The sequence below is a fragment of the Phyllobates terribilis genome, unplaced genomic scaffold (genome assembly GCF_046119375.1).
Source record: "Phyllobates terribilis strain yellow unplaced genomic scaffold, ASM4611937v1 Scaffold_9__5_contigs__length_417890890, whole genome shotgun sequence".
NCBI lineage: Eukaryota > Metazoa > Chordata > Amphibia > Anura > Dendrobatidae > Phyllobates > Phyllobates terribilis.
In genome coordinates, this window is record NW_027362769.1 from 169,352,902 (window position 1) to 169,377,245 (window position 24,344).

A 24,344-nucleotide genomic window follows, 5' to 3' on the forward strand; every position below is an offset into this window, starting at 1 on the left:
CTCACTTCCGCGTCAGGAGGTGCGCAGTGCCGATGATGTTGCAGCCACCTGCCGGGAACGGGGTGTGATCTTGCACGCGCGCCATACATTAGAATTGGTCATGTGCGTGACCCCCCCCCATTTGAGCATGATGAACGCCAAACGGCCCATTCCAGGGGATTTTTTTGTTTTATTTGCATTTCACTTTTAATCCCTGCCCCCCCATAGGGGAATGATTGCAGTCATGGTATGGCTTCGGTAATCCCGTCGTGGAGCTGGAACCAAGATGTGTCAGTGCTTAAAAGGGGTTTTCCTATGAAAAAAAAGTTCATTTTAATTCATAGATCTTGCAATAATAATAAGTTCCACAATTGGATGTGTTTAAATAAAATGTTCCTGTGCTGAGATAATCTTATAGATGTGCCCCTGCTGTGTACTGTGTAATGGCTGTGTCTGACTGTGCAGGAACATGGTCTGATCATACCACATCTCCTGGGCAGGGGAGGAAGCAAAAGAGTATACAGACATTACAGCCCGGGATCACAGCTGATTCTTTCTGTGACGTAAAACATTTCCCTGCCTGTTGTTAAACAATGATTCTTTCTTTGAAGTAAAACATTTGGGATTCCCGTTCTGTAATATCTGTATCCTCTTTTGCTTCCTCCCCTGCCCAGGAGCTGTGGTATGATCAGACCATGTTCCTGCACAGTCAGACACATCCATTACACAGTACACAGCAGGGGCACATTTATAAGATTATCTCAGCGCTGCTGTGTACTGTGTAATGGCTGTGTCTGACTGTGCAGGAACATGGTCTGATCATACCACATCTCCTGGGCAGGGGAGGAAGCAAAAGAGTATACAGACATTACAGCCCGGGATCACAGCTGATTCTTTCTGTGACGTAAAACATTTCCCTGCCTGTTGTTAAACAATGATTCTTTCTTTGAAGTAAAACATTTGGGATTCCCGTTCTGTAATATCTGTATCCTCTTTTGCTTCCTCCCCTGCCCAGGAGCTGTGGTATGATCAGACCATGTTCCTGCACAGTCAGACACATCCATTACACAGTACACAGCAGGGGCACATTTATAAGATTATCTCAGCACAGGAACATTTTATTTAAAACACATCCAATTATGGAAATTATTATTCCAACATCTGTTGATTAAAATAAACTTTTGTTTGTGGGAAAAATCCCTTTTAATGACCTTTTTAGATTTGCTACCTATTAAATATAGGAAACTACATATCTCCAACTGGAAACCATCATCATGCTGGTGTTGGCTGATCTGTTTGTATACATACAATCCCTTAAAACGTTATTCCATTAAAATTAAAAAAAAACAAAAAAAAACCAAAAAAAAAAAAACACCAAATAACCCGTGTGCCAGTTATAAATATATATAGTCGTGTCTCTAAGTTACAAATGATACAAAGTATCTTAGAGACATAACTATATATATTTATAATTTGGCGTTTTTAAATCTATTAAAAATTAATATTTTAAGGGATTGTGTGCACACAAATTTATTTTCTCCCCTTGTATGATCATTATTTTTTCAACCGATCTGTTTTTCATCACCTTTCCCCTTTTTTTTTTTTTTTTTTTTTTGCGCTTCTGGTACAGAAGGATGTCTTTTGGGGTTTAACACTTCAACAAGAACCATTCATCTTCATTTTATGAACTCTTTAAAAACCCAAGTCACACTAACTAAGACTAAGTCACGCTAAGACTCCAACATCCACAATATCAAGAAGAAGAAGAATGTAAATAAAAGCACAAGAAGATCCGTCAACAGCAGCCAACCTGCTTGCTGATTGTTTCCAATTAGCTACAGGGAGGTCTTTTCTACGGAGCAAAAACAAAAAGTGAAAAAGCAACAGATGTAATAAAGAACAGAGCTGACCGGTGGGTGTCCCACTTTAATGACCTCGGCTTGTATACATTGGGGGGGGTGTGATGTGATCCAATATAGACCAAATACAAATCAGATGAAAAGTGCAAACAAACCAGAATAAAATCCTGGAGAAGCAGAGGGGACTGTGACGTGATTCTCATTCATGGCGATATAAATGCCGCTGCCGCCCGGGATTATCCGGCTCATACAGTTCGGGGTCTCATCCCTGCGGAGCCGACAGCAGCTTAATTACAAGACTTTCCTTTCGCTGTTGCCATCATTTCACCGAGTGCAGGTCTGTCCGATCATGACCCAGAGAGATGAGGAAACTTGCAGAATGGTTCACAATGTCCCCAATCATTTTCCCACATGAGTCCCATTCAATATGGGCCGGTCCAGAAACATGAGAAGAAGCTGCTCCGGGGCCTCCTCCAGCTCCAGCACCGTGATGTTATTCACCTGGGAAGTGCTCAGAAGGCTGCCTGGTACGTAAAGGGTTACTTGTGGCCCTCGTATGGGCCAGTATCGTCCGAGATTGAAGCCGTTTATCCAGACCTGTCCCTGCAGAAGAAAATAAAACAAACGCTATCTTACATTACATGTCCAGTATTATACTCCAGAGCTGCACTCACTATTCTGCTGGTGCAGTCACTGTGTACATACATTACATTACTGATCCTGAGTTACATCCTGTATTATACTCCAGAGCTGCACTCACTATTCTGCTGGTGCAGTCACTGTGTACATACATTACGTTACTGATCCTGAGTACATCCTGTATTATACTCCAGAGCTGCACTCACTATTCTGTTGGTGCAGTCACTGTGTACATACATTACATTACTGATCCTGAGTACATCCTGTATTATACTCCAGAGCTGCACTCACTATTCTGCTGGTGCAGTCACTGTGTACATACATTACATTACTGATCCTGTACTGATCCTGAGTTACATCCTGTATTATACTCCAGAGCTGCACTCACTATTCTGCTGGTGCAGTCACTGTGTACATACATTACATTACTGATCCTGAGTTACATCCTGTATTATACTCCAGAGCTGCACTCACTATTCTGCTGGTGCAGTCACTGTGTACATACATTACATTACTGATCCTGAGTACATCCTGTATTATACCCCAGAGCTGCACTCACTATTCTGCTGGTGCAGTCACTGTGTACATACATTACATTACTGATCCTGAGTTACATCCTGTATTATACTCCAGCGCTGCACTCACTATTCTGCTGGTGCAGTCACTGTGTACATACATTACATTACTGATCCTGAGTTACATCCTGTATTATCATCCAGAGCTGCACTCACTATTCTCCTGGTGCAGTCACTGTATACATACATTACATTACTGATCCTGAGTTACATCCTGTATTATACTCCAGAGCTGCACTCACTATTCTGCTGGTGCAGTCACTGTGTACATACATTACATTACTGATCCTGAGTTACATCCTGTATTATCCTCCAGAGCTGCACTCACTATTCTGCTGGTGCAGTCACTGTGTACATACATTACGTTACTGATCCTGAGTACATCCTGTATTATACTCCAGAGCTGCACTCACTATTCTGCTGGTGCAGTCACTGTGTTCTACAATAATTCACAGATCTTCAATGAGCTGCAGCAGCAGAGGATTGTGCAGATTATGTTGGAGGCAGTAACCTGTCCACATGTGATAATAGGTATAAAATGGAGGACACATGGTCCCAGCAGCACAGAGTATTTCAGGGGAGGATTGTGCATAGATATAACGGCCATTTCTCACCTTTGTCCATTTGGGCAGTTTCAGGTAGGTGTCTCCGATGTCGGTGATTGTCATGGTGCCGCTGTAGATGGCCGGACCCGTCCTGCTCTCGGTCTGCGCCGTCTTCAGCATGTGATCGGCCATGATGTGAGGCCACCCCTGGGATATTGGTCCGTCCAGATTTAGGGGATAGACCACCCAGTTTTCCAGCAGGTCGTCCCCCAGCGTCAGGTTCCCTATTAACCCCTGAGGGAGTGAGATCAAATATGATCACCCCTGTAATTACTCCGCGTGGCGATCACCTCGCTCCGCTCTGTCGCTGACTTTACCTTGAAGTCTTTCAGATCGCTGCCATAATTTATTCTTCCCATATTTTCAACTAAAACATCCAACCATTGTCCCTCCTTCCCCGTCACGTTCACATTCTGTAGGCTGTCCCTTTCCAGCACGCCGTAAAATTGCTGCAAAATAAACACAGTAAAGTGTTAACATGAACAGCAGTGACATTATACCTCTTCTTCATACAGGATTAGGCTGCAATACTAAAGCCAAGCTGCAAAGTGTGAACTAGGCCTGAGTATCCGATGTAACCAGCCGGCTCTTCCCTGACAGATGATGTCCGAGTAGAGAAGGATCTGCCGAGCTGAATCTCAAGGCACAACTCTGAGCCACCTCTCCTCTCCATGCCTCCTGATCTCATGATTTACTGCAAAACAACTGAAATCCATCTCGGTCAAAACAAGACAGACCGTCAGCTCACTGAGGGATCAGATTACAGCTGCCTATGAAAGTCTATGGAGAAGAGAGAGGAGCAAAGAGATCAGACACACAGGCAGATCTTGCTGCTTTCCAGCAAATGTTTTATCTCACAACATTGCTGAATTCACAGCTACACTGCTCAATACTGTTGTAGAATTTCCTCCATGCTGTTAGTTTAACTGTTTTATCTCACCTGAGTGATTGATTCTCAGCTACACTGCTCAATACTGTGCTCCATGCTGCTTTCTAGTGAGTGTTTCACAGCTACACTGCTGTATAATGTGTTCCATGCTGCTTTCTAGTGAGTGTTTCTCAAGTTTAGGGTTGGATTCACAGCTACACTGCTCAATACTGCTGTGTATTGTGCTTCATGCTGCCGCTTTCTAGTAAGTGTTTCTCACTACCAGAGCAGGATTCACGACTACACTGCTCAGTGCTCCTGTATAACATCCCCCATGCTGTTGGTGCATGTGCTACATAGAAACAGGAGAGCGGGAATCCCTCTTGCCTCTGTGTGCTGTGTATGGGTGACATCAGAGCATTTTGGACCAGCATCTCCTCAGCTCGGTCACTTCCCAGGCCAACCCCATGATTACACGGGAAGTCTAGTGACTAGGCCTCACACAACATCATGGGTTTAGGAGATATAGAGGAGCCCCAAGAGATGCCGGGCAAAGAACACTGGCTATAGAGGTGAAATCCATCTTCAACAGAAGTTGGTACAAACCCATACACATGACAGACGGCCAAACACCTAACATACATGGGTGGGTCAGGGGTCTTCCTCAACAGCTGAGGTCATGGGAGGGAAGAAGGATTGGGCATCTTGGATTTCAACATGGCCAATCCTTTGTTCCTAATGGAGAGTTTGCAGCAGCCTTTTCCCCCATTTTCCTATTGAACCCACATGGATGCTCAGTAAATCGGAGCATGCTCATGAATAAGCGGCGGGGAGGATAATAGAAAACATCTCTTACTCCGCCGACTGACACATAACCCCGGTCATGGACTCCATTTACTACTGATGAGAGAGGAGTTGGGTCAGGGACATCTCCGATCAGACCGGTGCGGTACAGCAGAAATCCAAAATACTGAACGAAAAAAAAAAAAAATGCATGTCACAATCCTGAAAAATAATGATAATGACGGATACACGACTTGTATAGAAGTCACCTGCTTCACGTCCTCAAAGGTGATTGGGTACTGAGTGACGAAGGGGTCCGAGGGTGACAGAATATCCAATAGATCCACAAGATCTCCAAACTGGAACGGAAGACGACATCAGTGATCTCATGCTGCTGTGGGCGACCATATTGTACCAGACATAATGGAGGTACTCACCTTACTGAGACTGACTAAACCGTATGAAAATTTTTGAGTTGGTGGCGGGACGGGTCCTTCTGGCACAGGCTGGAACTAACAGAAAAAGAAAAAAAAGTTTTAGGCTTTATACTGAAATCAAAAGGGATACGGAAAATCATGGCAGCACGACGCCTGTCTGCAGGATGTATGCGCCTTCAAAGGGCAGCTGCATACCCCTGAAGGAAGCAGAGTCACCGCGTCATGGTGACCCTATTCAGGACGGTCCTAACCTTTAGTATTAAAACTTTACCATATGTCTAAATGACATACACACGTGGTCAAAATTGTTGGTACCCCTCGTTTAATGAAAGAAAAACCCACAATGGGCACAGAAATAACTTGAATCTGACAAAAGTAATAATAAAAATCTATGAAAATGAACAAATGAAAGTCAGACATTGCTTCTCTGCTTCCATGGAATTTAAAAAAAAATAAAAAAATAATATAGGCCTGGACAGAAAAGCCTTAGTTACTTACCGGTAACGGGATTTTTCAGAGCCCATGACAGCACCACGTGAGAGAGAGGATCCGCCCATCAAGGACAGGAAACCTACAGGTTAAAAAGGGCGGCCCTCTCTTTCCGCCTCAGTTTAGTTAACAGAGCATGAGAGTACCGCCAAGGTTAGTTATAACAAAACAATCACATTAAGTACATTACTTTTCATCAATTTCCCGCAAGGGTGCACAAAAAGAAATCAAATCTACAGGAGTGCACAATACCAGTGAAGGGAGGGAATATACAGGTGCTGTCATGGGCTCCGAAAAATCCCATTACCGGTAAGTAACTAAGGCTTTATTCGGTCGTCCATGACAGCACCACGTGAGAGAATTACAGAGACGAAGGAAATTAGGGAGGGACCACAGCTTGAAGCACCCTTCTCCCGAAAGGGAGATCTGCAGAGCCACCCAGATCCAATCTATAGTGCCTATAGAAAGTAGAGGGAGAAGACCAAGTGGCAGCCTTACAAATCTCCTCAATGGAAAGCCCTGTCTTCTCCGCCCAGGAGGTTGACACCGCTCTGGTAGAATGCGCCCTCAATCCCTCCGGTATCTCTTTATCCCCTGAGGAGTATGCGAGGGAAATGGCCTCCTTGATCCATCTAGCGATTGTAGCCTTTGAGGCCTTACAACCCTTCCTAGCCCCCTGATAGCAAATAAATAGGGACTTATCCTTTATAAATCCACGTGATACTTCTAAGTACTTTAGTACGCACCTCCTAACGTCTAAAGTGTGAAGTCTCTCCTCTTTTTGATTTTTGGGCGGAAAGCAAAAAGTTGGGAGAACTATTTCCTGGGTTCTATGGAATCGAGTGGCCACTTTAGGAAGAAAGGCTGGATCAGGTTTTAATATAATCCTATCGTCCAGAATTTGCGTGAATGGAGGGCATATTGAAAGGGCCTGTAGGTCACTGACTCTCCTGGCTGAAGTTAGGGTTACTAACAGGACCGTCTTTAGGAAAATAATTTTGGGGGAGACTAAATCTAGTGGCTCAAAAGGAGGACTGGTCAAGGCATCTAAGACATAATTCAAATCCCAGGGAGACATCTTTGCTTTGGTAATGGGTCTACACCTAAAGGAAGCTTTTATAAAACGGCCTATCCAATAGTTATCTGCAATATTGGAAGAAAATAAAGCTCCCAACGCCGACACCTGTACTTTCAAGGTACTGGTAGGGAGACCTAATTCTAAGCCTCGCTGCAGAAATTCCAGAATTTTCCCAATAGGGGGCCCCTCCTCCACCTTAACTTCTGCAAAAGACAGAAACTTTCTCCAGGTCCTGGCATAAATACGGGTGGTAACAGGTTTTCTGCTAGCCAGGAGAGTATTCACTACATTTGCGGGAAATCCTTTGTTGGTCAATAACACCCTCTCAAATTCCACGCCGTCAAATGTAGACTCGGGGTTGGAGGATGGGAAAGTGGCCCTTGAGTGAGGAGGTCTGGAATCTCCGGAAGAACCCAGGGATCTGATATGGACATCTTCCGGAGACAAGGGAACCACGGTCTTTTGGGCCAAAAGGGACATACGAGTATCACTCTGGCCCGGTCTGCCCTGATCTTTTTTATCACCGCTGGATCATGGGAGGGAAGGCATATGCCAGAGGAAACCTCCAGGGAACCATAAAGGCGTCCACTGCCAGGGGTCCTTCTCTGGGGTCTAAGGAACAAAAATTTTCCACTTTCCGATTGGCTCTTGTTGCGAATAAGTCCACAGACAGAAGGCCCCACATCTCTACGATTCTGGAGAATATTTGTGTATTTAGGGACCACTCTCCTTCTTTTACAGAAGTACGGCTGAGGAAATCCGCTGTGATGTTTTCCTTGCCTTTTAGATGAGTAGCCGAAAGAGAGAGACAGTGATCTTCGGCTTTCAGCAGAAGTGCGTTCGCTACCCTCATCAAGTTTCTTGAGCGGGTTCCCCCTTGGTGGTTTATGTAAGCTACCGTGACTTGATTGTCTGAGAGTACACGGACATGCTGGTCCTGAAAATATATAAGGAACTCGTTGAACGCATGCTGCACCGCCAGAAGCTCCTTAACATTTGATGACAACTGTTGCTCACTCCTTGACCAGGTTCCCTGCACTAATTTCCCTTCAAAGTGAGCTCCCCAACCTGTAGCACTTGCATCAGTGGACAAGACTGCAGTTGGACTACATTCCCAGGGAACCCCTCTAGCAAGATTGTCTTGTCGTAACCACCAACGAAGGGACCATATGGCACGAGGACCTAGCGTAAACTTACGGTCTAGATGCCCCTCTAAAGCTGAATTATTGTACAACACATCCCACTGAAAGGCTCTTGAATGCAATTGTGACCAACGAACCGCAGGAAAAGTGGAGGTGAAGGTTCCCAATAGTGACATGGCCTTACGGAGTGACATAGAAGGTTTACGTATACATTGTTCTACCAACTCCCGGATTCTATCAATTTTCTCTTCTGGAAGACAACATAGCTGTTTCCTGGAATCTAATATGACCCCCAGATATTGTTGTACCTTGAGTGGAGAGTCTAGATTTTTCTAAATTTAGAAACCACCCCAAGCTCTTTAAGACCGACATGGTCTCCTGCAGGTGGGTCTCGCATTGAACCAACGAATTCCCCACTATCAGGAGATCATCCAGGTAAGGGATAATTAGAATGTCCTTTTCTCTTATATGGGCCATAACTTCCGCCATTACTTTAGTAAAAACCCGTGGGGCTATAGCTAAACCGAAGGGGAGTGCAGTGTATTGGAAGTGTTTAACCACCCCGTCTATTTCAATGGCCAGCCTCAAGTATTTCTGGTAATCACTATGAATTGGGATATGGGAATACGCATCTTTGAGATCGAGCACTACCATATAGCAGTGGGGAAAAAGTAACTTTATTACGGATTTTAAAGACTCCATTTTAAAGGTGTGTATTTTAAGGAAATTATTCAGGGATTTCAGATTTATAATTGTCCTGAAACTTCCATCCGGTTTCGGAATCAAGAAGAGCGGGGAGTAGAAACCAAGACCCTTTTCAGCTTCCGGAACCTCAATCAGGACGTGCTTCCTTATTAGGGTTTGTACTTCCGAAACGAGGGCAGCCTGGCGTTCTGGGGAAGAACTGGAGGGAACAACCATGAACCTTTTGTGAGGCAATGCTTTAAATTGAAACTTAAGACCATACTTAATCAGGCTCAAAATCCAATTACTATGAGAAATCTGTTCCCAAGCTGGGACAAAAAAAAAAAATGACAATCTCCCTCCCACCTGAGCTGATTGTGTATCCCCTGGCTTCTGCTCAATTTTTGGAGACGGACCAAAGAGTAGACCTCTACCTTTTCGACCTCTTTCATCAGACTTGTCTTGCTCCCTGAAATATCTCTTCCGGAAAAATTTCCTCTTCCGGAATGATCTCTTAAAGGAGGGTAGAGGAACTGATGGAAACCCCTTCTTAGGGTCCCCCGCTTTCTCCAATAAGTCGTCCATGGTCTGACCAAAGAGGTATTCCCCTTCACACGGGATTGTACACAGTCTGGACTTAGTCTGTAAATCCCCTGGCCAGCTTTTAATCCACAAGGCTCGCCGAGCCGCATTTGATAGTGCTGCTGACTTTGCTGCCAACCTCACCGAGTCCACAGATGCATCAGCAAGAAAAGCTGCCGCCCCCTGAACCAGTGGAAGGGAAGAAATAATGTCTTTCTTAGAAGTCCCATCCTTCAACTGACTGTCTAGCTGTTCAAGCCACACCAGGGCTCTGGACGTACAGGTAGCTGCTACTGTTGGTCTCAGTGCTCCCGCAGCTGTCTCCCATGCCCCTTTCAGGAAAGTATCAGCCCGTCTGTCTAGGGGGTCTCTCAATGCACCCATATCATCGAACGGGAGGGAAGTTCTTTTCGCTGCTTTAGTAACAGCAACATCCAGCTTGGGTGCTTTTAACCAGGAGGAACACATAGCATCCTCAAATGGATATTTCCTTTTAAAGGATGGAGGAACACTACCCTTCTTGTCAGGCTTTCTCCACTCCTTATCAATGAGGTCTTTCACCCTTGAATTTACTGGAAAAACCCTTCTCTTCTTTAGCCCCAGACCACCAAACATAACATCCTCAGCTGACTTCTCTACCCTCGAGTCCACTATCCCCATTGTAGATCGGACGGCTTTTACTAGGGCATCGACCTCCTTCAGGGGGAAGCACTGTCTGTCTGGCTCACTATCAGAGGAAGAGAAGGCGGAGGAGGAGGCGACCGACAGTTCAGAGTCTGAACCCGGCTGGGTTTCTTGAGGAATATGCCCAGACTCTGAACCTTGCAATGCTTTGCTTATTTCTTCCCTTATTAAAGTTCTTAGTCCTAGGGAAAAATCTGGGGTCTCCTCCGACATCATTTTGCTGATACAAAGCTGACACAACCTTTTGCTATAAGAATCGGAGTGGACAGCTGCATAAGGCACACTCTCTGTGCTTGGACTTCGAGGAACATTTCTTGCTCTAAAAGAAAGTCATAGATAGAAAAAAGGAGGAAACATTAGTAGAACTTTCACGAAGATTCCACTCACCCCACAGAACCTTCGGTACCATAGAAGCAGAAGAATCCAATATGCATGGCGAGGAATCACGCCGCACCGGACCGTCCTTCCTGCTCTTAGTGGTAGCTCTTCTAGTTGCACGACCAGACCCTAGCCGGGAATGACGCTGCGCCACTAGTTGTGAGGGCTCCCCAGAGGGTTGCTCCTGCAGCAGATGTTGTTGCCTAGGTGACAGCTCCTGTGAATCTTCCATAGCTTACAATGTAAGAATGGGCTGGGAAGCACCTCTATGTTACCAGACCCTTTATATACTGGCCATACCGGTACCATGTGTGGGTGTGTGTTTCCTTTTTTTTTTTTTTTTTTTTTTTTTTTTTTTTTAACCCAGGAAGGCGTTACCTGCTCCTTGGTCTTCCTCCCCAGGTCCAGGTGGGATCCAGGTGGGCTACTCGCCGCCAGGTCCTCAATCCCCCGGCGTTCAGCTGCTCGCGCCAAAAAATTCAAACGAGCCCCGCCCCTTCCGGTGACGTCACAGGGTTCCCTGCCCGGCGCACCGGAAGTCGCGTCAGAAGGTCGCGCCCGTCACGTGCGCCGCCGGCGCGACCTGGATCTCCTGCAAGCGGTAGCGAGGGGGGGGGGGGGTGCGCTAGCGGCCCCACACCTGGCAGACATCTACCTCCCGTGAGGCGATGTCGCGCCCGCCGCAACGCTCACGGAGGCGCCCCCATGAGCCCTGCCGTGGCGTCTCCAGAGGACCGGGACGGACCGGCTCCAACCACCTGCTGTGGCCCTCTCTGGGACAGGAGTCCATCTTCTGCAGGTAAGCCTGCAAGGTCCCCCATCATGGACAGGAAACCTAAACTGAGGCGGAAAGAGAGGGCCGCCCTTTTTAACCTGTAGGTTTCCTGTCCTTGATGGGCGGATCCTCTCTCTCACGTGGTGCTGTCATGGACGACCGAATAAATGATGGTTCTTCTTAACTTAATATTTTGTTGAACCTTTTGAGGCAATCACTGCAATCAGACGATTCCTGTAACTCTCAATGAGACTTCTGCAGCTCTCGACAGGTATTTTGGCCGACTCCTCATAAGCAAACTGCTCCAGTTGTCTCGTGTTTGAAGGTTGCCTTTTCCAGACGGGATGTTTCAGCTCTTTCCAAAGATGCTCAATAGGATTTAGGTCAGGGCTCATAGAAGCCACTTCAGAATAGTCCAATGTTTTCCTCTTAGCCATTCCTGGGTGTTGTTAGTTGTGTGTTTTGGGTCATTATCCTGTTACAACACCAATGACCTGCGTCTGAGACCAAGCTTTCTGACACGGGGCAGCACATTTCTCTCTAGAATCCCTTGATAGTCTTGAGATTTCATTGTACCCTGTAGAGATTCAAGACACCCTGTGCCAGATGCAGCAAAGCAGCCCCAGAACATAACAAAGCCTCCTCCATGTTTCACAGTAGGGACAGTGTTCTTTTCTTGATATGCTTCATTTTTCCATCTGTGAACATAGAGCTGATGTGCCTTGCCAAAAACTTCCATTTTTGTCTCATCTGTCTATAGGACATTCTCCCAGAAGCTTTGTGTCTTGTCAACATGTAGTTTGACAAATTCCAATCTGGCTTTTTTATGATTATTTTTCAACAATGGTGTTCTCCTTGGTCGTCTCCCATGAAGTCCACTTTGGATCAAACAACGACGGATGGTGCGATCTGACACTGATGTTCCTTGAGCTTGAAGTTCACCTTTAATTTCTTTAGAAGTTATCCTGGGCTCTTTTGTTACCATTCATATTATCTGTCTCTTTGATTTGTCATTAATTTTCCTCCTGCGGCCACGTCCAGGGAGGTTGGCTACAGTCCCATGGATCTTACATTTCTGAATAATATGTGCAACTGTAGTCACAGGAACATCAAGCTGCTTGGAGATGGTCTTATAACCTTTACCTTTAACATGCTTGTCTATAATTTTCTTTCTAATCTCCTGAGACAACTCTTCCCTTTGCTTCCTCTGGTCCATGTTGAGTGTGGTACACACCATGTCACCAAACAGCACAGTGAGTATCTGTAGCCCTATATACAGGCCCACTGTCTGATTACAAGATTGTAGACACTTGTGATGCTAATTAGTGGACACAACTTGATTTAACATGTATCTGTTGTCACATTATTTTCAGGGGTACCATCATTTCTGTCCAGGCCGATTTCATGAGTTTAATTTTTTTTTTAATTCAGTGGAAGCAGAAAAGTAATGTCTGACTTCCATTTGTTCATTTTCATAGATTTTTAATTTATTATTACTTTTGTCAGATTCAAGTTATTTCTGTGACCATTGTGGGTTTTTCTTTCATTAAACGAGGGGTACCAACAATTTTGACCACGTGTGTAAATGTGAATTAGGGCCAAGGCACCGACTACTGGACACTCAGCAGTGGGGAGTGATATAAACATAATGTCCATCTCAAAGAAAGGGATACCAAGCCCTTATTTGCGCATAGTGCAAAAACCTGAAAAAAAAATGAATTGCAATATAAGTTTGTATGCATGTAGTGTGTAGGCTCATGTCCACACTGGCCACTGAACAGACAAAACCTAAGATAAAAAAAAATCTCACAGCATTGCTGAATTCACAGCTACACTGCTCAATGCTGCTGGTTTCTAGCTGAACAGTGGCGCCACATATCTCTAAGAGCGCACACAACAAGAGCATTTACCTTACTAATCACTGAACGGATCGCCAATAATTTATCTGTAGGGTCCCCGGCCTCGGTCAGAGGGGCATCGTAGTCGTAGCTGGTTGTGATGGGCTTGTAGACCTTGGAAAAATCAGCTCCTAAGGAGATCAAACAGTTACAATTATTAATTTTCTGTAATGTGAACACAAAGAGGATATATAGATGGAGATATACACTGCTCAAAAAGATAAAGGGAACACGTAACAGAATATAACTCCAAGTAAATCAAACTGTCCACTTAGGAAGCAACACTGATTGACAATCAATTTCACAAGCTGTTGTGCAAATGGAATAGACAATAGATGGAAATTATTGGCAATTATCAAGACACCCTCAATAAAGGAGTGGTTCTGCAGGTGGGGACCACATACCACATCTCAGTACCAATGCTTTCTGGCTGATGTTTCGGTCACTTTTGAATGTTGGTTGTGCTTTCACACTCGTGGTAGCATGGGACGGACTCTACAACCCACAGAAGTTGCTCAGGTAGTGCAGCTCATCCAGGATGACACATCAATGCGAGCTGTGGCAAGAAGGTTTGCTGTGTCTGTCAGTGTAGTGTCCAGAGGCTGGAGGCGCTACCAGGAGACAGGCCAGCACACCAGGAGACGTGGAGGGGGCCGTAGGAGGGCAACAACCCCGCAACAGGACTGCTACCTCCTCCTTTGTGCAAGGAGGAACACTGCCAGAGCCCTGCAAAATGACCTCCAGCAGGCCACAAATGTGCATGTGTCTGCACAAACGGTTAGAAACCGACTTCATGAGGGTGGTATGAGGGCCCGACGTCCACAGATGGGGGTTGTGCTCACAGCCCAACACCGTGCAGGACGCTTTGCATTTGCTACAGAACACCAGGATTGGCAAAGTCGCCACTGGCGCCCTGTGCTCTTCACAGATGAAAGCAGGTTCACACTGAGCACATGTGACAGACGTGACAGAGTCTGGAGACGCCATGGAGAGCGATCTGCTTCCTGCAACGTCCTTCAGCATGACCGGTTTGGCCGTGGGTCAGTAATGGTGTGGGGTGGCATTTCTCTGGAGGGCCGCACAGCCCTCCATGTGCTCGCCAGAGGTAGCCTGACTGCCATTAGGTACCGAGATGAGATCCTCCGACCCCTTGTGAGACCATATGCTGGTGCGGTTGGCCCTGGGTTCCTCCTAATGCAGGACAATGCCAGACCTCATGTGGCTGGAGTGTGTCAGCAGTTCCTTCAAGATGAAGGCATTGAAGCTATGGACTGGCCCGCCCGTTCCCCAGACCTGAATCCGAATGAGCACATCTGGGACATCATGTCTCGCTCCATCCACCAACGTCACGTTGCACCACAGACTGTCCAGGAGTTGGCGGATGCTTTAGTCCAGGTCTCGGAGGAGATCCCACAGGAGACCATCCACAACCTTATCAGGAGCATGCCCAGGTGTTGTAGGGAGGTCATACAGGCACGTGGAGGCCACACACAATACTCAGCCTCATCAGGAGCATGCCCAGGTTCCTGCATACATGGAAGAAGACGCCTGCTCTGATGGTCGCGTTTCCCATCATGTGGCCGGCAGCTGCGTCACCTGGGAAGAGTTGGCACCGGGATGCTCTATGGGAGGATAATGATCCGCTGGGGGCAGAGTGATGGGGCGATGTTCCAGCATCATGTGGATGTTATACGTGCCCCCGACCTAATCACTGTACAGACCAAGTGCCCCCTACATGACTGCAGGATTCCCTAACGGCAGCGTCTCCAATAATGGCCGGTCAGGAATAGTGCAAGGAACATGAGAAGGTGAAGACTTGTTTCTCCATCAGATCCCACAGATGATCAATCAGACTGAGATCTGGGGAATTTAGAGACAAGTCTGGTCCATGAAAGCCGTACATGGGCCGAGGTCGTGCGAGAGATCAGGGCAGATAATACAAATGACACTAGGCTCAAACTCTGTCAGATCTGGGTGTCAGAGCTCGGCTCCTCTCACATGGGAGAATCGAGGCACAGGTGCGGAGGAGACGGAGAAAGTAATTTCTCCATTGCCGGCGTCCGCGGTAATCAGACTGCACTCGGATGACATCCAAGTGCAGTCTGATGTGTCACACCCACTCATAGACTTGTATGGGTGCGTGCGATCCGAGTCTCATTGCCAATCGCAGCATGCTGAAAATAATCGCCGATCAGCTCTGCCCCATAGTGTAACATTGAGCTGAGTGCTATCCGATAAAACATCACATAGCACTCGGCCGTGTTGTGCGCTCGTCTGAGCGAGGCCTTAAACGATTTATTCAGCAACGATCCCCCGATGTGCACGGCACCGGCTGACCATATTCACGTCTCGGTAGGTGTGTGGCATCATAACATTATCGGCATGAGAACTGAGCGGCTCTGGATGACGCCAGATTACCCCCTTTAAAGGTCTTGATGCCACATACCACAGGACACGTCAGGAATCTCGTGGATTCCATGTTCCCATGGGGCAGAGCAGATTTAGCAGCACGAGGGGAATCTGCGTAATGTCAGGCAGGTGGTGTTACTGGCAGCAAGTGATGTAAAGACAAAACATTTATCTGTTTCTCACCGTTCCAGTAGCCAAAGTTGGTGCCGCCCTCAAACATGTACCTGAAAGAAAAAGTCAGATGTTACCGGGAGCGACAGAAATGGACGATATCTGATCCGCGGATTGCGCTCCGCACAAGTCCTTACATGTTCACACTGGCTCCGCTCTCCAGGATCGCCTGCAGACCCCGGCACACTCTGTCCGATGGGGTCTCTGCATGCTTCTCCCCCCAGTAATCCAGCCAGCCGGTGTAATACTCTGAGTTCACCTGCGGCAGAGACGAGAATGAGAATCCCATTCACATTCAACAGCTTTTCCTCCTGAACCCACTAATAATAATATATATACTGATCTCTAATGAGTCCATGGTGGGAGGAAGGAAATAATCTGCAGCCAGATACCCCAGGAGGCAGATTATCTCCATGGGTCGTGGATTTAACTCAAAATCTCTAATTTTTTTTCTGCTGTCAGAGGAAGAGTCGGGCCCCCCCCCCCATACACATTAGGTGGTCCTAAGAGCTCAGCAGGGTTCATCCAGTGTGTATGAACACCGCCAGGGAGAAGTGAGGGGCCCGTATACAGCTGTAAGGGAAGCGAGAGGCCCGTATACAGCTGTACCCATCTGTCCATACAATGATCTGTTCCACGATACGACTGGCGATCTCCATCTTCCTACTGTCAGGCTATGAGGATGGCGGGAGCGTCACTAATCACAATAATAATCATTGTTGGGTACAGAGAAGTAAAGCCGTTACCAGGGGTCCGCGGGGCTGATATCTACGCATGGCTTCAAAGGCTTTAGTGACGTTATCCACTGAAAGAAAAAAAAAAAAAAAAAAAAGAGAACACACATAAGTCTCCCTCCAGTACTTGCGCTATAAATCCATTGATCGGAGGCTGCAGGCTGCTCCCATCTTGGACGGTTATGGCAGAGTCACGTATGTGTCCAGAAGTAGGACTAGGATCTTTCTCAATATCTGCTGCCTCCGGGGGACGGAGAGGGGTCGTCCATTAGGAACTCAGATAAAAGTGAAATCGGAAAAACCAGGTGAAGACAGATCATTGGTGCAACCTCTGCAGCCGCACGGGGGCCCGGGAGGTCCGGGGGCCACTGCCACCTCCAAAGTAGGAGGATCTGTGCATTATGAGGAGCTATTGGGCTGGAGAGGATCATATACTGTTCTTACACAGGGGCCTCTTCTGTCTGTGTCCATCAGTGTGAAGAACGGCGTAAGCACGGCCACCTCTGCGATCACAGTGGTGCGAGGTCCCAGAAGCGAGACCCCCATGTATCAGATGGCCAACATGCCAAATGTCTCCACAGGCTCCTCTGCACCCAGCATATGGCAGGGTGCCCTCCTGGCATACCCTGTGGATGCCTGCACTGGCATACCTTCTTCTGTCTCTGTATAGGAAAGCCAAGACATCTGTCAAGCATTAAGGAGGCCGCACTTGGTTTGCCGAGATCTTTTCCCCCTGTCCCCCATACACATGCAGCTCTGGCGGAGCGTCCATGTACTAACAAGCTCTGTACACTGTGTACTGCAGCTCGGGTCACATTGACTGTAATAGGAGCTGAGCTGCAGTACTGAGAAGGACCACTACATATTGTATGGCGCTGTGCTGTTCCTCAGCTGCAGTATTGACAACGACCACTACATATTGCATGGCGCTGTGCTGTTCCGGCTCTGGATACTGTTCACATTCAGCTGCTGTGGGAGCTACAAACCGCTGATGGGTGGGGGTGCCGTCTATCGGACCCCCATCAATCTGATATGGAGGACCTAACCTAAAGTTTATAGTACTGGACGACCTCTTTATAAAATGAGCCAGAAAGCTTTAATAAATTGTGACTCTCAATATCACAAGCTCACCATAATAAACTGCAGGTGAGAAACCAAAATCAGTGCAGCCTGTGGGATCTGGAGCGATGGGAGAATGACCTATGGAGCCCCCGTCAAAAGAAAGGGGCAGAAAGAAGAGGAAAAAAAACCGTAGAGATCGATCACTGACCTGGACCGAAGTCCACGGTGGTATAGAGATCCTGTAAGGTGCCGCACTTCAGAAAGTAGTCGGCGTTACCATCCGTGGTGAAGAGCACGACGTCGTCCCCCAGGTACAGGCGGAACATGGCATGGAGGTGGCGCAGGTACCCGAAATCACAGGCCACGAAGCTGCCGTACTCGTTCTCTACCTGCAAAATCACAGCAGTGATGGGCGCAGAATTACTACAACTGCAAACCAAGACCAGGCAGTCAGAAATCAAGCAGATTTGCAGTTTTTCCATGTGGAAACTGATTCAGAAAATGCTGCTTTTTTTGGGGGGGGGGGGGGGGTAGTTTTCCTCAATCTGTTTTATTTATCTCTTTTTTTGCTTGGACAGCACCTAATTTGGGGCCGATTCCATCAGCAGCCGCTCTGAAAAAACTAATATGCACTTCGTTTTTTCCCCCAACATGAGTTTTTAAAATCTAAAAGTTGTACAAATCTGAGCTCAAAAGACTAAATATTTAAACAGCAAAGCAGAGTCCCGATAGAAATTAATTGGAAGAGTTTTCCCAAGCATTTCATGAGTTTTTTTTTTTTATGGAGATGATCTGCTGCAAAAGAAAAAAACAAAAAACAACCCCTCTGTGTGAACACAACCCAACGTTGTATAATCTAAGTTGGTTCCTGAAATTTGTGCCTCAATGTTATGAATCGACGGACGAGATGAGCAGCAAAACGAGGACTTAGGACCACGAGGTGAGCGAGTGGCTAATGGGATTTATCGGATCAAAATGTCCTAAATCTGACGGCCTGAAGGGAAATATATATATATTATACATAATGAACCTTTGTTTTTAGCGAGACAAGTTATAGTTTTGATTGACACCTTTCGCTTTACCATGTAAATTTATTGAAAGACGGAGGAGAAAAAAAAAAAAAAAATTGTGAAAAATTATATGATGGAAAAAAAATACAATTCCCACAAATCGTTTTTTTTTTTTTTTTTCTCATTATGTTTTTACATGGCGTTCGTCACGCAACAAAAAGGACCCGGTTTTAGACGTCCTGATATTTCCGGTACCAGACAAACAAGTACCGGAGATGTCCGTGTGCACCTGTGCGCCGCATCAGGAGCACACGTACCAGAACCTGGGAATCAGTGTACAGTTAGTGCTGTTCCCAAGCGCCAGATGCTGAACGCTACCCTCATCATTGTCCCCTGCTGACACTGCGATCAGCGCAATCAAGGGACAATGATGAGAGTAGTGTCTACTCCTGCTGTGTCCTTGTGTAAAAATAAGAATAAAATAATGCAATCCTTATACTCACATGTCCTAAGTGTCCCACACTGTAATCCATCTGACCGCTCAGCAGAGCAGACGGGGAGAATGACTCGCTACAGCGACCGGCCCTGGAGCTGCGCTCAGCGAGCGGTGTCCTGTCACTCGCTGAGCTCAGCGCAGCTCAGGGCCCGCTCGCTGGAGCAATAAAAGTTCGATTTGGTTTTGGTCTTTTATTTATTTTTCATGTTTTTCTTATTTTATTATTTAAAAATACTGCAGGAAATATACTGTAGAGTAAATGATGGCCGCCTACAAAATCCAGCCTATGGCCGGGCTACACTAGAGCACCAAGATGGCAGTAATGGTGACCTTTAGGAGGGACTGATGGGATTTTGTTTGTGCCCCAGAAATCGCTCTACAAAAATACAGCAAAAATTATGAAATTTTTTTCCATTTATTTCTTCTAAAAGAAAAATTTAGAACATAAGAAAATTAAATATTATTTCTAAAGCTTTGTAAAATTTAAAAATAACAAAAATGGACATTTACCAATAATACATATTAAAAAAACAAAATTCTCTATATGCATTTTGGAGAAACTTGGTCCTAATTCAAACATACATTTTTATAATCAGGCAGATGCTGGGGGGTGAATGAGTCGCAATAACAGTCAAAAGCTTGCAAAAAGCCCCCCAAGGCCGCCATGCTGGTGGTACTCCACCCACAGGCCGGGCTTCAAATGAGAATGATTTTTAGCTAAATATTGAAATACTGTGCAGGATATGGAACAAGAGATCGGGCAATGGCTGGTTTAAGCCCCCTAAGGGGACAAAAAAGTTTTTTAAAAAAATAAAGTTTGAATTAGAGAGAGAAGTCCCTTTACCTGGACGCTGATTATATTTCCACCATTGTTGTACAGACGTGGCCGTAACATGGGGAGAAGGACGGAGAGCCAGGAGTCCACAGCAGTCAGGTAATCTGGAAATGGAAGAGAAGTCATCAATTATCCTCCTTATAAATTCTGAATCGTGTGAGCTATAAAGATGGAAAATGTAAGAAAACTTGCACAATCCGAGCAGTCCGTCCTCAGACCACAGACTGCTGGCATTAGGAAAAAAAGAAAAAAAAGTTATGATATGACTTTTTAAAAAAAATGCCACTTCTAGCAACAAGATGGGGCGATTTACCATTGGTTTTACACCCCTTTTTTATTTTTTGGTGTAAATGTCCCAAATTTTTGCATGTTTTAAACTGCCTCTTTTTTTTTTTTTTTTTTTTTAAAAATGGGTAGGAAAGTGTAGGAAATTATACTCCTACCCCTAGAAGGCGGAGAGATTCTGTGGCGCTCCTGACACCGTACCCCTGTCCTAATAAGTCTCCCCATGGTGTCACGTTATATGCGCCGTCCCATCTGTGGCCATCAGGTTATAGAGGAGCTGAAGAGATCGATATATAGTTTTGTGCAAAAGGATTTAATATAACCATAAACTTTTTTTATTTTAATCCTCTTGCTCATTCTAGGCTTAAGAGTCCAGTGGGCGGAGCAGAAAATGTCAATCACTAGAAAGGACCGCCCACTGGACTATATATATATATATATATATATATATATATATATATATATATATATATATATATATATATATATATATATATATATATATATATATATATATATATATATATATATATATATATATATATATATATATATATATATATATATATATATATATATATATATATATATATATATATATATATATATATATATATATATATATATATATATATATATATTAGTCATATTGAATGGATCCGCTAGCCATTGTGCCTTACCCGGGTCGGAGGCGCGCAGCCTGATGTCCTTCTTACTCAGCAGCCAGGCGGGGAGTCCGCCCTAAAACGGAAACCAAGATCAGCAAAATCTGAACCCTCGAGCTATATTGCTCACCAATGAAGAGGCTCGGCCCCTATAAATGGCTGATTGGAGGGGGCTGTTGGCCCCTTTAAAGGAAACCAGAGTTTCCACAGGGAACTCAAAACTGAATAAGTAGTCTGAAATTCATCTGCTGCTCTGTCCCTCCCACCATGCTTTACACTGCAGCTTTGCTTGTTCATATTAACTGTTACATACAAGAACGAGCTCAGCAGAAAGTCAGCGCATAAAGAGCTCGTTTCCATTAAAAAGACACGTTGACGCCTCTGAACAGGATCAAATTCCCTTTTTTATTTAATGTCTTGGAAAGTCCCGACATTGAATTTAGAGGAAGCAAAAAACAAACAGCGTCATAATAAAAATAATCAGCTGACGCCGAGACGAGGCGGCCATCGCTGAGAAAAACAGGTGGATGTATGTCGCTCAAGATATAGATGGCTTCATAGTTATATTGAATATTTAAAGGGATAGTCTATTTAAAGGGATAGTTAGCGCCTATCCGTAGAGAAGCAGAGCCCCACAGCAGCACAGAGAATGTAAGGAAATTAATCTGCTGGTTTTACTAGTCAAATAATCCAGAATGGGGGTTGCTGGGCTCTGAAATGCACTACTCCATTTTAAGGGGATGTTTCATAGCCCTGTTTTCTGGATCGTTAAAGGGTCAAAAGCTTAATAAAAGTCAGCAGATGAATTTCCTTATATGCTCTGTGCTGCTGTGGGAAGATTTCAAAAGTCTAAAAATAGAAAAAAAAAAACCTCTCTGCAGGGCAGCAGTGTAAAGCATGGGGAAATGTGATACAACATGAGAATCCGAGCTGAAGCCACTGGTTATAGGCGAACCTGATGGGACACAGTTAAAGGGGTTGTCCATAATCAAACAATCATTAAATAATGGGCCAGGGGAGGTGGAAGAGAATAAAAGATACTCCCTGGACGGGCGCTGCTCCTCTGTACCTAGACCTTCATCACCCCTCGTATATGGAGGTTACGACAAGTACAGGTAAGAAGTGCCAGTCTGGGAGGAGAATAGAACTTTTTTATGCCTCTCCCTGAGCTTTTATTGGACGAACCCTTTAAAAAAAAAAAAAAAAAAAAAAACAGATGTACAATCAGCCCAAACAGCAGCGTCTGCACAGGTCCTTACCATGTCCCACTCGGCACAGATATAAGGCCCCGGTCTCATGATGACCAGAAGTCCCAGGTCCATGGTCAGGTTCAGGAAATGTTCCAGATCGTGGTCTCCTCTGAAGTTAAATACCCCGGGCTGAGGCTCATGGAAGTTCCAGGGCACGTACCTAGGGGGCGACGATTGCACATTAATACGGGGGATGATAAATATAAGAAATGGGGCGGTGTGAACCCAAAAGCCCATAGAAAATCCCAGAATCTATTGCACTGATCAGACACAAAACCACATTTTTTGCAGCCTTGTCTATGGCTCCTTCCCTTCAGAAATGGTTCTGGCTGGACAGGATGGCGGGGAGCAGAGCGGCCCCTTTAGCCTCAGGTTGGGGGTCTCAGAGGTCCGGCCCTACCAATATTCCATCACCATTCAGTGCACATGCAGAGCGGGGTTTTTTTGTTTTTTGTTTTTTACGTTGCAAAAACAGTAAAAAAAAGACAAAAAAACAACAAAACATAGATCTATTAAAAATGGACGTCTCGTTTGTGCCGCATACGTGCAATGGTTGCATCTGATCTGGACACACCGGAGAGGACATGCACCGAGTGGCACGTCACTGACACAAGGGCCGGGTGATGGAGATGTGCTCAGCTCCATTTTTATGGTTCTGGGCATTAAGAACCGGCGAGGGCATGCACAGCGGACGAGGAGGAGAAGCGCTTACACTTGCACCGCGTTCAGACCGGTCATGTACATCTTCAGCAGCCGGTCCTTCCAATAGCTGGCGGGGATCCGGGAATAGTGGATGCTGCCCGAGATGTAGCGGAAACATTGCCCGTCCTTCAGGAAACAGTCCCTGCTGTAGTCAATGGTGAAGGATTGTTCTCCCCAGACCTGCAGGAAAGAGGAGGGAGCGACAGGACAATTATGATATTGATAGGATCGGTAATCAGGGTCAGGTCGGTGGGGGTCCGACACCCCCTGGCACATCCACCAATCAGCCGACACCAGGTCTAAATCTGGACCATCGTACAGCACCGTACCCCGTGTAGTGGCCGCTCCCGGGTAATGCAGCTCAGATCGCATGTGACTGCTGCAGTCAATCACTGGTCATGTCCATACGGACTGGACATGGCGAGCTCAGTATATCCTGTTCTGGACAGACAGACATCTGACTGACGCTTCATTGCTGTGGCCAGTGATTGACTGCAGTGGTCACATGCCTGTCCTTGCCAGAAGAGGAAGTATGGAACCCGGCAGCGCTGTGCAGGAGGGAGCGCAGGACTAGATTGTGAATTTTTTTTTTTTTTTTTATTAAAAAAAAACAAATAAGGTCTGGAGGACCCCTTTAATCTCTATTTTATCTTCATTTTAAGTGCAGTGGGATACACTATTGTTCTCTGTTATCAGCCATTTCTGGCTTGAGATATATATTAAAACATACAATATTGGTTTACGAGCAATAAGCTGTTTCCGCCGGGGGTTCTTTAAGTTAACCCCCACATGTCTTAGGTGTGATGAAGAAATACAGAAGTGAAGTGATTTTCCCCAGCGGCTGACGATTTCCTGCCCTGATCACATGGCGATCACTGACACACTGTAACGACCCCGGCCGCTGATGCTCAGGACAGTTTTGTTTGCTTTCTGTCTCTGGATGAAAACAAGAAAGTTCACATTCACCGACAGCAACAAAAAAACCTGAAGATAGTGAGAAAGTGACACAAAGTTTATTCCAAAGTTTATTCCAAAGTTGCAGAACTTTCTATTATAGGATATATCATGGCAAGTACTCACCAGTGGGCACAGGGAGCCCACCGCCAGCATCGTCCACAGCGCCCCCACTGCCATGATGTCAGCTCCTGCGTCCTGCACTGCTGAGGGTCTCACAGTTAATTCATCCTCATCCTCCTTCCTCCTCTGAAATTTGACTCTTGCCTTGAATACAACATCATCGTCATGTGATCATCAACTTCCTACTGCCAGA

General features: G+C 45.7%; 1 protein-coding gene across 1 annotated transcript; it reads right to left on the reverse strand.

Annotated features, from left to right (window-relative positions):
• Positions 1-1,867: 1,867 nt before the first annotated feature.
• On the reverse strand, positions 1,868-24,344 carry GLB1L (galactosidase beta 1 like). Its single transcript, XM_073647332.1, has 16 exons — positions 24,155-24,344; positions 23,085-23,254; positions 22,382-22,532; positions 21,138-21,198; positions 20,182-20,276; positions 18,040-18,220; positions 16,782-16,840; positions 16,173-16,294; positions 16,048-16,088; positions 13,468-13,586; positions 5,746-5,820; positions 5,578-5,667; positions 5,382-5,495; positions 3,975-4,106; positions 3,667-3,891; positions 1,868-2,441 (listed from the first exon to the last, which is right to left on the reverse strand). Exons 1-16 carry the CDS (start codon positions 24,206-24,208, stop codon positions 2,238-2,240), a joined length of 1,893 nt encoding a protein of 630 aa, XP_073503433.1. The 5' UTR covers positions 24,209-24,344; the 3' UTR covers positions 1,868-2,237.

What these genes read in the sequence shown, in the direction of transcription:
- GLB1L (XM_073647332.1), bottom strand. Translation starts at nt 24,208, where the DNA reads ATGGCAGTGGGGGCGCTGTGGACGATGCTGGCGGTGGGCTCCCTGTGC. An exon ending in TGGGCTCCCTGTGCCCACTG is followed by an intron (nt 23,255 to 24,154) that starts GTGAGTACTTGC and finishes TCTTTCCTGCAG; the next exon opens with GTCTGGGGAGAACAATCCTT. An exon ending in GCGATCTGAAAGACTTCAAG is followed by an intron (nt 3,892 to 3,974) that starts GTAAAGTCAGCG and finishes TCACTCCCTCAG; the next exon opens with GGGTTAATAGGGAACCTGAC.